Source organism: Mus caroli, chromosome 6 (assembly GCF_900094665.2).
Source record: "Mus caroli chromosome 6, CAROLI_EIJ_v1.1, whole genome shotgun sequence".
Lineage (NCBI taxonomy): Eukaryota > Metazoa > Chordata > Mammalia > Rodentia > Muridae > Mus > Mus caroli.
In genome coordinates, this window is record NC_034575.1 from 94262397 (window position 1) to 94276833 (window position 14437).

Here is a 14437-nt window from a genome sequence, read left to right on the forward strand (position 1 = left end):
TAAAAAGCTTCCTCCTCAAGGAGAGAGAGATGTTGTACCCCAGGGGAGGCTCTTAGGGTAGTTATGATTGGAGGCAGCACAGATTCTCTTATCTTTTCTTTGGATGCTACAACCCATTTCTCTCTGGAAAAGCACCTACCAGATCCTGTCTGTTAAGTCTTTCCTAACCAGAAGGGAAACTTGGTGGAAGATGTTGATCTTCCTTTCTAGGGACTTGGAGTCTAAAGGATGGAACTGAGAAGACAGATTTATAGAGAGGCCATTTGTTCGAGAAGTGGTACCTTGGCTATGTTGTCTCACTCTCAAGCCCACCAGAGTCAGACTAGTTCGTGTTGTTCACGGACCTCAGCTTTCCTCCTGGGCTGGTAGCCACTCTCAGGCCTTCCATCAATTCCATTCTCATTCACATAACTCCAATCTGCATCTTTAGTGTTTCTCTCAATAAATGATGAGATTCTGTTTTAAAATTGCTTGGATCTTGAAAAGCAACCTGCCAACCATTGGTAGCTGTTTATGTTCTTGAAAAAAACATGCAACACAAAAGGATGTATTTTATTGTAGCGAGGATCCTATCACTAGTAGGCATTTCCAAGGTGAGCATGATCCAGGGACTAGGAGAGGGCCCATACTGTGAGGAGAGGTCCACCCACAACCACAGAGCACCTTTCCTCTGGTCTGCAGATGTGTTAGTTATCCATTTTCTCTGACATATTTATCCTGCTCTGGTACCATCAAGCCTGTAAATTTTGTTTCTCCCAAAAGCTTTAAATCATTTCCATTGCTTCTATAAGAACAGGCTTCCATGTCTTTCATGTCTGAGGGAAATCTGAAGTGGGGGGGGGGATTTTCCTTATCTATGTGACTTAACATTTCCTATGTCCTCAGGCCTCATAGATAGTTCACTCAGGATACTTCTGAGGCAGTTTACTCCTGAGTTGCTCCACCCACTTCATCCACTTCTCCTTCCTCTATTCATTTCCTCTCACATTCTTCTCTTGCTCTCCCTCTCTCTCTCTCTCTCTCTCTCTCTCTCTCTCTCTCTCTCTCTCTCTCAACATTACTGTGATGTCATTACACACCAGGAGCCAGCAGTGCACTCTGACTCACATCAGATTGTTCACCTCTTCATCCCCTTCTTTCTTCCCCACCTCCACTGTTATATTCTTGTCCTGTTATCCTGTCTTTTGCTAGATAAGATTCTGAGTAATTACCTGTGTAACCAGGTACTGTAGAACCAACAGTTTAAAACACACAATACTGTGGCTTAATTTTTAAGCTAGATGTTAAAAAAGAAATCAGTCTTTGTGAAATGGGAATCATCTGAGTGGTATAATTTGCCTGGATTGCTTTTTGGGTCCTTGAATAAAGCAGCTAGATATAGGAGTTTTTTCAGAATGAAAAACTTCATTTTTTGCAGTGTTCCCTCACCTTCTATGTTGTGTATACACTCAGAAGAAGACCCACTAAATGGTTACTAAATTGAATACAATTAGCATTTTGGAACCATTTTAATATTTATGACCTAAAATGAACAACTTGCTTTCAATGAAAGCAATGCTTTCATTATGAATGCTGATAGCCATAAGTCTGTTTCTTTCCCAATGTCATTGCAAATAAACAGAGTTGAGGTGTCACTTAAACAGAACTTGGGAAATGTAGATTTGGTGGCCTCTATGCTGTCTCACAGTAGTTTAAATTAGTAGCCTCTAGTTTTGACTGAATGATAACATGTGTGTTCAAAAGTCCAAGTCATTGCCATTCTGTGCTGAGAGAACAATGGGCAGAGGGTTGGTTGTTGTTGTTGTTGTTGTTGTTTTTCTCCCTCTGCTTGTTACAGCCAGAAAAAGCCAGCTTCACTAACACAATTTCTGGTAACTACTCTCTTTAAGAACCATATTATATTTCTTCTGTATTCTTCATTTCACATTGTGACTTTAATGAAGCCTTCACTCATGGATTAATATATACACCTCTATGAATAGTGATAGATAGATAAGTGGCTACCTCTGCCAATGGAGCAATGTTTACAAAAAAGCAGTTACTACAGAATTATATTAGAAGGTATTTAGAGATATAAACTCTGAAAACAGAACTCACAAACAGGCAGCCTGCCTATTGAAATAGACCCACACAACTTGGTTTCATTTGTCCTACATGGTATTTGACTGTTGTTATTATTATTGTTGCTGTGGCTATTATTACTTAATCCTTAGCAATCAGGAGATTTCCCATCAAAATCCAGATTTCCAGTATCTCCCAAGAATCAGGAGACACTCTTAAGAAATTGCATGCAATTCAAACACTGGTGGTCCTGTGATTTTAAACTGTAAATGGCCACTATTTCAGGCTCCCATCCCTTTATCTGGATGTTTCTCGTCTGTATCAAATGGTGCAAGGGAGAAGCACTGAAATGCTTACCCAGAATGCTCCCTGACTTAATGGGGTATTGCACACCATCCTATTTCACCTGTAATTTCCACCCCAATTTCTATGTTATATCAATTTCTACTCCATATAGTTTCTCACATTGGGGCCTATTTTCTCCCTGCCCTTGTTACGAGTTTTATCCAGATCTTGCTTTCCTTACTTTGAGCTGCTGAAAGGATTCATCCTTCACCCTTTCCCCTTCTTCTATCCCATTTTGAGACCCATGTTTCAATATACTGGTTCTTATCCTAAGATGTGTAGGGCAATATGGAGTCAGTGCCTATCTATATGAAATCAGGTTGGAACTCAAATAATCTCCCTCTTCATTGTGGTTAATGCACAAATGAATAATAAGCTACTGTGCACCAAAATATTCCCTCTGTCTTCCCTGGTGTGGCTTCCAGCAGGACTTTGTTTTTCTCACATGGTGACTAGTCCCATCAACCGTCCCACCTGAGTCTACTCTTTCGGGAAACATCTGATCTTTTTTGCTGCTTATTTCACAACATTGTTCTCTCATTATCTCAGAACAAGGACTCCCAAAGGGTAGTACCTAGAAGTCTTATTTCAAAGTAAGTGCTCCCATTCTTTGGGATGATTTCTATGGATCTGCCTGTACCCTTAATTACTTTTAGGATCAAGAGATCAGAGAGATGAAAGATGATGATACATAGGTATATGGGCAGATAGAGAGTTGGACTGGTAAACTGATAGACAGACAGTATGCTGATGTTAAAAAAATAGCTACATGCATAGATATGTAGGTATATAGACAGCTATAGATATAGAAAGTATAAATGATAAAATATAGATCGATAGATAGATAGATCGATAGATAGATAGATAGATAGATAGATAGATAGATAGATAGATAGATAGATAGATAGATAGATAGATAGATAATGTGCGTGAGTTGATGGATGTATGTTAGCTCAACAGGTGCATCGACAGATATAGATAAATAATAGCAGGTGGATATAAAGATAGATGATTAATAGTTAGACATATAGTTAGGTAGATAGATAAATAGATAGATGCTAGATAGATATGTGTGTGAGTTGATGGATATATAGTTAGCTCAACAAGTACATAGATATAGATAAATAATAGAAGGTGAATATATAGATAGATGATTAATAGACAGATAGATAGGTAGATAGATAAATAGATAGATAGGTAGATAGATAAATAGATAGATAGATAGATAGATAGATAGATAGATAGATAGATAGATAATAAGTTCATAGATATTGATTCATAGATGCACAGCCATCTTAGACTAAACATTGTGAAGTCTAGCACTTGTAAGTGGCCCTGACACTGGTAGCTTTTTAAGTGGTTTGAAAGAGGAGGAAATAAAATTCAGTTCATGTGAAAATTAGTGTATTTCTAGCAGTGTTGTTCAGACACTGTTTATTGATGATAGCCCTGAGTTTGGATTTTCTCTGCTCTTTGAGATCACCATGGAAGCTGCCAAGCCCATGAGCCACATAGGAGAGGGTCAAGCTGGAGATTTTTATCAAAGTCAATATGATCAAGTCATCAGCTCCTTGGAAGCAGTGTGTTTCCTTTACTAGCCTCTACCATCCTCATACCTTCTCTCCCATGATAGTGCAGTAAGTAGATGCTGTCTTACACTGCACTGAATACAGACAGGTCTGAGGTTGAAAATTTAGAACATTGCCAGTCTGGAGCAGGGTGGTGATGATGTCTAGGCCTGGGTACCTACATGCTCACTGCAGTTAAGCACTCTCTGGGTATCCGCGTTGACTACCCCAGTGATCACTTGCTTCAGCCCTGCTCACATAATGGGGGATTTTTACCTAGGGGTCCTGAGTTGGGAACCAGAGTGGCACTTCTCTGGAAGTTTTTTTGTTGTTCATTCCAAGAAAAAAATATTTGCTGAGCAACTTGAAGCATGGTTTTCATTTTTTTTCTTTTAAGTAGAGTGCTAGAGAGGAAGTGCATTTTGATTGAAAAGTGTTGGGGGAGTTATTATGACAAAGTACCTTAATAGTAACAACAACAACAGTAGTAGTAGTAGTAGTAGTAGTAGTAGTAGTAGTAGTAGTAGTAGTAGAATTTAGAAGTGGGAGACAAGCATCTGAGATTGATTGTAATTCATCAGTCTTGCAAGTTTGAGCATGACACAGATCTCTCTCAACCTCCATCCCTCAGGCTGTAAAATGGGGACCACACTATAACTCTATTGCACAGTAGGTTGTGTTAGGGAACAAATAGAATATCCCAATGTGATAAAAGATGGATGGTACTTACAAATACAGACATTTCCAAGAGTAAACTAAGCTCTCAAAAAAAAAATACTATTTTTCAGTCGTGTGTTCAAGAGGACAAGAAATACACAAATCACAGACCCTCATTCTTCATGCAACGCACACAGTCTAACCCCAAGAAGGAAACTAAGGCCAGCGTGATGGTAAATCAGCAAGATATGGCCACAGCTGGGAAGCAGCCGAACTGAGATTTAAAGCCCAGGATGCCTGTCTTCTTTCTGCGGATCCTATTAGTCTCCTTGCCTTTTTTCCCGAACCCATACACTTTCTTTTAGCAACAAAATATGAAAGACATTTATGTTCGAAACTAACTCATCCTGATAATTCCCAATTAAGATGTTGTCATCTGGCATCTGGCTCCATTTCCTTTTATGAAATATTGTAAACATAATTTGAGTATAGCTTAAATGAAGTGTCCAAATGGGATAAAAACAGGTCACCTGGGAAATTAGATTTTATAGATTACAAGAATTGAATGCCTAAGTTCTACTTAATGAGCATAATTTTTTTTAAAGAAAATTCTTTGGAAACGATTGGTCTATCAGTTTCATCGTTTTTTCTATATAAGTCTACAGCATGGTACAATTAAATTCTAAATAAATAATATGAACTTTATGGTATGCAGTAGCAACGATTCTGTTAATAGGCTTGAGATTCACAAGAAAAACCTGGAGTCTTTGACCCAAGTTCATATTTTCCCCTTTACTTTTTAAAAATTTCCATATAAAAGATTTGTGGATAAAAATAAATCAGATAAATTTTTAGCTCTAAAACTCTTTGGGGAAATGATTTCAATTATGTTTTATACGGTATTCCAGAGATGTGTGTGTGTGTGTGTGTGTCAGAAAGAGATGCAGTAAATGTGTATGTGACAGAGATGGGGAGAGGAAGAGAGAAAGATGAAGGAGGTGTTAGGAGAGAGGTAGGAAAGGGAGAAGGAAAAGATAAAGAATAGGGGGAGAAGAGAGAGGAGAGGGAGAGAGCAAGAGACAGAGAAAAGGGAGATAGAATGAGGAGACAGAAAGGGAGAAGAGGGGAGAGAGAGAGAGAAAGGGAGATGGAAAGAGAAGGAAAAAGAGAAAGAGAGAAACAGGGACAGCCAAACGTTAATGCTGGTGTCTTCTTTAATTGTGCTGTACCTTAATTTATGAGGGTCTCTCATAGAATCTGGAGCTGGCTCCCTGGTTCAGCTCACCTGGCTGTGTCAGTCCCCAGGAATCTTCCTCTTTCTGCTTCCTGAGTTCTGGGATGGTAGACATTTGCTGCCATATCTGCCTCCTTATATAGGTATCAGAGATCCCAACTTCAGACTCTCACGCTTACATGGCAAGCACTTCTTCCTAACCCCATGAAATAAAGCCTCTTAAGGAGAAGTGCCATAACTGTTAATTGATTATTGCCCAGACAAAAGAAATTACTATTTTTTTAGACAAATGCTTTCAAAATGAGGATGGAGGTAGGATGGGATTAAAGATTCGAGGAGAGCATGGTAAAGTTGCTTGCTGCCACTGATTTAAACACTGTGGGAAAGCATCCTTTTGAGCATAGATTTTGTGCTGACAGGGGAGTGAAACATCTTTCCCCTTTAGCCTGGCCAGGTGATGGTTAAGCCCATGTACTGTCAAGTTCCATAATCTTGGATCCAGTCCCAGCTTGCACACCTCCTGATCTTGCAAGTTTAGGCAAGTTCCTCGGTCTCTTTAAAGCTCAGTCTTCTCATTGGTGAATTATTGATAATAACTGCCTCATTGGTTAGTCAGGATGATTCAGCAAAAACACCAATAAATGACAATAAACACGTCAGTGTGCTTAACACCATCAGTATTGTCTGGAGTTTGTATCACCTTCTCAAGGCATTCCCTAGACTCTCCCTTGACCTTATAAAACAAACTTTCATAACAGAACGGCTTAATAGTGTCATGAAAAAAGATGCATATGCCTATTTAGATAAAATATCAAATTGGCTTCTTTTAAGAGGCATAATGATGTCCATAAAAATAAAAAGCTATAAAAACAAGACTTCTAGTAAATAATCATGAGCTTAGGCGTATTTTCAGAAGTAACACTAATTCGTACTCATCAAAGGAGAACATATTGATTTGTGTATTTCAAGCAGTGCCCTTACGCATGCTAGGCCTGTGGTCACAGCATCCTCCCCTAGGGAAGGTAGCTTCTTTAACTGCACTGAATGGTGCTTCTATTTGTAGGCATTCTTGCAGACAGCATCCCCCCTCCTTTCTGCGATGATTATTGAGTCCTCAAATTACATTGTCTTCTTGGAGCTAAGAAAAATACATCTCCAGCCCCTGCAGACCTTACAGAGCAGTGATCGGCAACCTTCCTGATACTGCAACCTTGTAATAACGCTCCTCGTGCTGTGAGCCCCAACCAAATAATTGTTCTTGTTGCTACTTCATTACTGTAATTTTGCTACTGTTGTGAATCCTATCTGATGTGTGACCCCCCCCCCATGGGGTGGCAACCCACAGGTTGAGAAACACTGCTTTAATGAGTATATATCACGTTACGTCTTTCAAAAATCATGGCTTCTGTTTGCTGCAACCTAAAGACGACAGAAGAATTTCAACACTAGAGATTCTTACACTCCAGCTTGTGCCACATGTGGATAAAAAAAAAACCTGAAAGTTGGAATGCTAGACTCACTTGAACTCCAGGGGCATGCTGCCCCCACCCCTCCCCCAGCCCATCTTCTGACTGTAAGCAAAAGCGCCATTTTCACTGCAGTAGAAGGAAAGTCCAGAAGAAGACGACTTACCTTCTTTTAACCAAGGAATGTTATTTTTGCCATTTTCAAAATGTTCCACTGTTCTTACTTTTATCTTTTCCAACTCAATTTCTGACATCTGAGGAGGAAGCAGAATTAGAGATATAAAAAGAATGCACGGAGACCACAAATTGTGATAATAGCTTTATGTTTGGAGACTCTCACAATATTATGAAATTTTTCCTCTCTGTGGTGTTGGGAGCTCTGTCTACTGCAGCCTTACCTTTTCCACTTGTGTCTTCTTAAAATGCCAACACCAACATCTAAACTTTGCATGGTACAGTACTTCACTGCTTGTCAACAAAGCCTGCTGTAAGATCTTAGAGTTTGGACATAAGTGAATAGCAGATTTCTAACTAGACTTGGATTTGTCACAAATAAATAAACATTTAGTTACTGTTTAGTTTCTTTTTATGCCATATAGATAAGTGTGCTAAAAATTAAAATACAAAGATATAGAGAGCAATCAAATATAATAGGACCTTTTTAGGAATTTTATTGACTAGCATAAGAACCTTATTATCTAAGCAAGCTAACGTGAGGCCCCTGGTGCTGTCCAAGAGGCCTTTCATACACCTTTAGAGCAGAACACTTGGCTTTTAGTGCTTTCTTGCTATGCAGTTCTCTCCCATTCAGCACTACAGAGTTCTTACCTGTGTGTCTCTAAAGGAGGAAGCCAGAGGTGTGGGCCTGGGCTGTGGTGCGCGGCAGCCTCCCTTGTCTCTGGGTGTCCAGCATTCCTCCACTCTGGCAGAAGTGAGCAGAGAGGCAAACACACTCCCTCCCTGGGTGGTGCTAGATTTGTGTGGCTGCCAGAAGCATCCAACTAGCGGCTGAGAGTTGTTGGTTTTTTTTTTTTTTAAGGTAATATAAAGCCTGTGGTTTAAAACAATAAAACCTCCTCCAAGCTAACACTTATTTAAAATGACACTCTAGCAAACAGGCTTAGAACAATGAATTCTTTTCAACTGGACAGAGTGACTTCCATCCCCATCCTTTCCCACCCACCATTCGTGACTTAGTCTTAATATTAAAAGGTGCCAAAGGAACATGGCGATTATACACAAATTATTTGGATTAAAAGAGAAACCTCAGAAGCTGAGTCCTAGTCCCCTAGATGTTCATTCTCTGGCTGCCGTTTTGAAAAACATTTTTTTTTCTTTTCTAGTGTTGTATAAGAAATAAGAAAGCATTGAATTTTTAAATGTATCATTTGCAGATATTCTAAAAAAGGATTCGGAATGACATTCCAAAGAGCATTAGTCATTATATTCTTAGGTAAGGACAACACTGTTTTTAATGAAAGATAAAATCCTAAGCATGAAGCCTTGAGTATACATGATAAATAACTCATCCTTCCTAAAAGATGACACCTTTTTCTTTTTTTTTTTCTTTGTGGCAGTATTTAGTTAGTATCTCGAGGTGGTTGGCCTCTTTTGGTATGTTTCCCTGACACAGATGTTGTCTGATTATGCAGCAGCAGTCATTTCTTCTGTCATCCAAACTGTATTTCTTCTTCTACTCTGCTCTCAGTCTTCCTATCTTTAACACAACCCCAATCGGGCAATTTCCACACAAATACCACCTTTGGTTCCTTCCATTCTGAGTAAGATAGATTTCAGATTGCTTAGACAGCCCAAGAAGACCTTGAAGGGTCAGATTTCTCTACCTAAGGTTCCAACTCATTAGAAAGGCCAAACAATTACTTCAACTAAATTTGTGGTGGCTGTTTTGTCATTAACACTCATGAAAAATATTTCTTCACAAGCTTCTCTCTCTTCTCCCTTGAAGAAATCTTGGCATTTTTACATCTGGAAGTGGCTATTCCTTTGTCTGTTTATACTTAGAATTCTTGATGCAATTGATCTCCATTTTTGTCTTTCTAAGACCCCTGTCCTGTCCTCCCAACAGTGATATGAGCTCCCGTAGGATCAACTTCTTTGTCAGTATTTTCTAGCTCTTGCTTATAGTTGTCCAGCTCAACCACAAATTAATGACTGTTAGATGAATTGAAATATCATATCAAAAACTAATGATAGTGTTTTTCTTTATCCCAAAGTTATAGAATATGTGATATTATTTTGTCTATATTAATTAATTTTCCAATAGTTTAAACCATTGTCCTTAAGAGAATCAAACTGTCCATTTGTCAGTTTTGGGGACCAGAAAGACTTTTGGTAAATAATAATCAGAAATTTTAAAGCAGTAAGCAAAAGTAGTATAGAGAGTGAAGGAATACGGGGAAAATATCCACATAGAGGCAATGGAGGTCTATGATGGGAGCCATGGGCTGTGGAATAACTGTGCATAGAGTTCTATCTAGATAATTTTCATTTCTCTTTTAATATCAGACCATATTAGTAGTTCTATTCTTCAATTCAAAAGATATTTATTTAATTTGTCAAAGAGGATTTGGGTCTCCAATAGGTTGTATTTGGGTCTGTAGTAAGTTGTGCATCCTCTGGAAAGCAGAGACTCATGGGAACCCATGTAGGCACTGTGGTGATGAATCTTGGTTGTCAACTTGACTACTTCTGGAATCAACTAAAACCAAAGCAGCTGGGCACATCTAAGAGATATTTTCTTGATTAGATCATTTAAGGTGGGAAGAACCAACCTAAATCTGGCAACTCCTTCTGGTGGCAACCCACATAAAAGAACATGGAAGAATAAAACTTTTATTTGTTGCTCTTGTTTGACCTCATTCTCACTGGCAATTTGATCTATCCTATTGCTTAGGCATTCTTTTGCTCATATTAGGACCTATTTCTTTGGGATTCTAACCTAGACTGAAGACCAGTATCTTTCTGGGAATTCCCTAGCGCTCAGCACTATACTGGGACTACTGATGCATCCAGTCTCAAAGGCTGAACTATTACCACTGGGATGTGTATATATATGTGTGTGTATATACATATATAAAATATAAATATATGTGTGTGTATATGTATATATGTGTGTATATATGTATATATATGTATATGTATACACATATACATGCTGTATATGTGTGTGTATATGTATACATATATGTGCTGTATGTATATATATGTATATACGTGTATATATGCTAGATAGATACATAGATAGATAGATAGATAGATAGATAGATAGATAGATAGATAGATAGTCTTGTCAATTCTGTTCCTTAGTAAACTCTTACTTACAAAGATACCATGCAGAAACCACAGAATACTCTGCCTGGGTAATGCAATCTGATTTGGACTGGGATTTTAGTCTCTTGAGCTGGACTTGACCTTGGAATAAATAAATTGAGCTTGACAGATCCATGCCTGTGAATAAAACAAAACATGTTTTTGAAATAGTCAGGATAGAGTGAAAACCAATAATCCAATCGGCAACCTAAGTGTGAGAGGCCAGCCTCAGATGACACTGGAGCCTGAAAAATGATCGAAATCCAGGGCAAGTAAATACCTATCTATCCATCCATCTGTATGTCTGTCTGTCTCTATCTATCCATCCATCTACTATCTATCTATCTATCTATCTATCTATCTATCTATCTATCTATCTGTCTGTCTTTTGGCAATGTCTTCTGTGGCCCAGTCTGACCTCCAAGTTACTATGTTGCTGAAGATGAGTTGAATTTCTGTATTTTACTGTTTAGTGCTAGAATTAGAGGTCTGCACCACTACTGCCACTACTTTATGCTGTGCTGGGAGTCAAACTAAGGGCCTCGTGAATTGCACAAGCACTGTACCAACCACACTACATCCAGAGCCTGACCACATTTTACAGAGCCCTCTGTTCAAATGATGGTTATTGTGTCCATTTTGAATCATGAGTTAGATTGTATTACACACAGGGATTCTGTCCCAAGGCTTTCTTTCCTTCCCAAATCACATTTCCCTTTTCCTTTTCAAATGGAGATAGCATGAACATTCTCCTGTAATAGCTCCTTTTGTTTAGATCCAAGCCTCCATGGCACTACTACCTGATCAAAATCTGATCCATAAGTAGAATCTTTGAGGACAAGCTGTCCATCAGAAGGCAGGTTTTGCCAAGAGCAAAGCATTTCAAGCTCCAGTTCTGGTTAAGATAGAATTGAATGCATGCACAAAGCGCCATTTTTAACAAGCCAACCTATCATCATCATCACCAGCACCAGCAACAACAGCAAAATCACCTGTGACGATTTTTCACTGTTTAAGAATACCCCACATTATAACTAGGAAAGCAACAAAATTATGTAATACAAGAATATCAGTCAGTGTGTACCTATGTCAACAACGTCCAATTATTCAATTTGAGGACTCTAATCTGTAGAATAGAGCCTATTTTGGCTTAACCTAGGTTGTCAACTTGACTACATCTAAAATCAACGAAAAGCCAAGCATCTTGGCATGCCTGCGAAGGGTTTTCTTGTTTGGACCATTTCCGATAGGAAGATCCATTTGAAATCCAGATTATTGGTGGTCGGAAGACCCATCCTAAATCTGTGCCAAACTTTCTGGGGGCAACCTACATAAAAGGACATGGAAGAAGGTCTTTGCTCTTTGACTGTTTGCTTCCACTATCACTAACAAGTTCATCAACCCTACTGCTGAGACATTTGCTCACTGGTATTTGTATGTATGACCTCAACATTCCAGCATAGTCTGAATATGGGCGGTGACATCCAGTCTCATGGGTGAAATGATTACCACAATTTTTTTTCTGTTTTCACTAGGAGACAGCCATTATTAGACTATCCAGACTACAGCCTGCAGGTCACTCTAATAAGTCATATGACTATAAATTACATATACATATGCATATACATTTATATTGATATAAGACTATATAGTCTTTCTGTCAGTTCTGTTTCTCTAAGGCTCCCTGATTGGTCAGAGCCCTTTACGGGATGTGGAGGTTGGGTTCAAACTCAAACAGGATGATATAGCAAGGTATACTTCTTTGAGAATATATTTTCTACTACATATTATAATTGCTAGCATTTAGGATAATTTTTAAATGTCCAATAGCCACTCAGATGTCTAATACATCCCACCAAGCAATGAATATTTAACAATTCTCTCTGGTCTTTTTGTGTCCTTGGTAGGAGAATTTACACGAAGTGATTAAACAGTCCTCCAAAGTGTCAAAGAGAAAAACCCATGGCACACGAATGAATAAAATTCCCTGTTGACTTCATAGACATTTAAGGGACAGAGAGGGTTAATATTACAAAGCAGAGCAGAGCAAGGGTTTAAGGATATAAAATGCCATGTTTTATCTTTTTTCCATGTCAGACCGTTAAAGAAAGATGCTTACCTTGACCAAATTACTTCTACGTACTATAGTTATTTTCTTTCACTTACACCATTGTTGCTGATGAGCGATGATATGAACGTGATACTTGCTTGAAGGATTACTGGGAAGGCGCATGGTTTCCCTAGGGCTCGTAGCTGCATTCCTGACCTACAGTGCTCCCTTAGGGAAAGTGCTCCTGTACTTCCAGTCATGTGCAGGGCACATGAAGCCAATCCTTACCTGCCTTCTTCCTTCAGATCTTACCTGTTGTATACTATGATTCTAACTGTTTCATGCTTGTAAATGTCATAGCCACATACAGGATGTGTGTAGGCAGCTGATTTTCTCACAGGAAGGTAAAAGAAAATGTTTGCATTGTCATGATCTCTGGTTCTCTTTCTTCTAGATGGGAATTCTCATCTGAAGCCATTTTTCTTTATCCCAAAGACTTTTCATCCAAATTTCTTGAGGTCCAAGATAAATTTTCTTAGGTTTTATTTGCCCAAAGACATCTTTAGTTTGCTTTCCTTCATGAAGAATATTTATTCTGGATATTGATTTTTTTTTCTATCTTTTTTGTAGTCCTGTGAAGTGAATTTAGGGCCCTGGGAGCACTAGGCAAGCACTTGGCTGCTGAGTGCTATCTCAGGCTTTTCTTTGTCAGTTTTCAGACAGTCTCACTGAATTACCTATGCTGGCCTGCACTGAGCTCTCTTAGAATGCCTGGTCCTGCCTGAGCCTCTCAGGTAGCAGGGATTACAGGCCCTTGGCACCAGGCCTGGTTTACATTCTTAATTGTTGGTTGTCAGGTACTTTTATTTTTCTGGTTTCCTCTTCCTTTTCAGTCTTTTGATGCCACCGTGTAGGGAAATGCCAGGACCAGGAAACAGGAGTGGGTGGGTTGGTGAGCAGGGGGAAGGTGGATGGGATAGGGAGTCTTTGGAGGGGAAACCAGGAAAGGGGATAACATTTGAAATGTAAATAAAGAAAATCTCTATTAAAAAAAAGGATTAAAATTATAGAGCATATTTTGTGTTTTCCAAGAAAAAAATGGCTTCCTTAGTATGTTTGGAGTCATTCTGTAACTAGACATAGAATGTCTATTACTCTATGCCTTTTACCCTAGCATAACCAACTAGAGGATATGTTTTTGTAATTAAATAAGACATTGAGCAAGGGTTGCCTCAACTTTGGGATGCCAACTCTACCTTAAGTTCATAAAATAATCAGTCATTGGGAAAGTGAGCCTTTCTTAAACCATGTACCAAAGAGTTGAGTTTTCAATTTAGCCATAAATTATACATTAAATAAGAATAAATTTTTGCGTAAATGTAGCATTTAAGCTTCTCATCCCACCAAATTAAATTCTGAGAAAGAAGTAGTAGAGTAGGAATGGAATTCAAAGAAGATGTGTCAGGATGGTTTAAATATTGGATGCTCGTTTAGAAGGGACTTAGTATGTTATTATCTTATCCTTAATCCTGAAATATTAGGATAATAAGATCCCTAGATAATCTTTACACTATTTCCTAGAAGGGATGTAATGGATTTCAAGGGTTATATAGCAATTCTTTCTTTCAGCTCTCTGTCTCGATCTCTCTGCCCATTTCTCTCTCTCTCTCTCTCTCTCTCTCTCTCTCTCTCTCTCTCTCTCTCTCTTTCTCTCTCCTGTGTGTGT

At 38.7% G+C, this 14437-nt stretch overlaps 1 protein-coding gene across 2 annotated transcripts in view; it reads right to left on the reverse strand.

Moving 5' to 3' along the window:
• Nucleotides 1-8332, reverse strand: part of Mdfic2 (MyoD family inhibitor domain containing 2) — a 104582-nt gene extending 96250 nt beyond the window's left edge. Inside the window, exons 1-2 of one of the 2 annotated variants that reach the window (XM_021165710.2) lie at nt 8160-8332; nt 7498-7585 (exon numbers count right to left, since the gene is read on the reverse strand). In XM_021165710.2, the coding sequence (XP_021021369.1) occupies nt 7498-7585 (88 nt within the window). In that variant the 5' untranslated portion in view covers nt 8160-8332. Of the gene's footprint in view, nt 1-7497; nt 7586-7729; nt 7798-8159 lie in introns of those variants that run through there. The other variant, XM_029478753.1, reaches the window with a different exon arrangement.
• Between the last annotated feature and the right edge of the window lie 6105 nt (nt 8333-14437).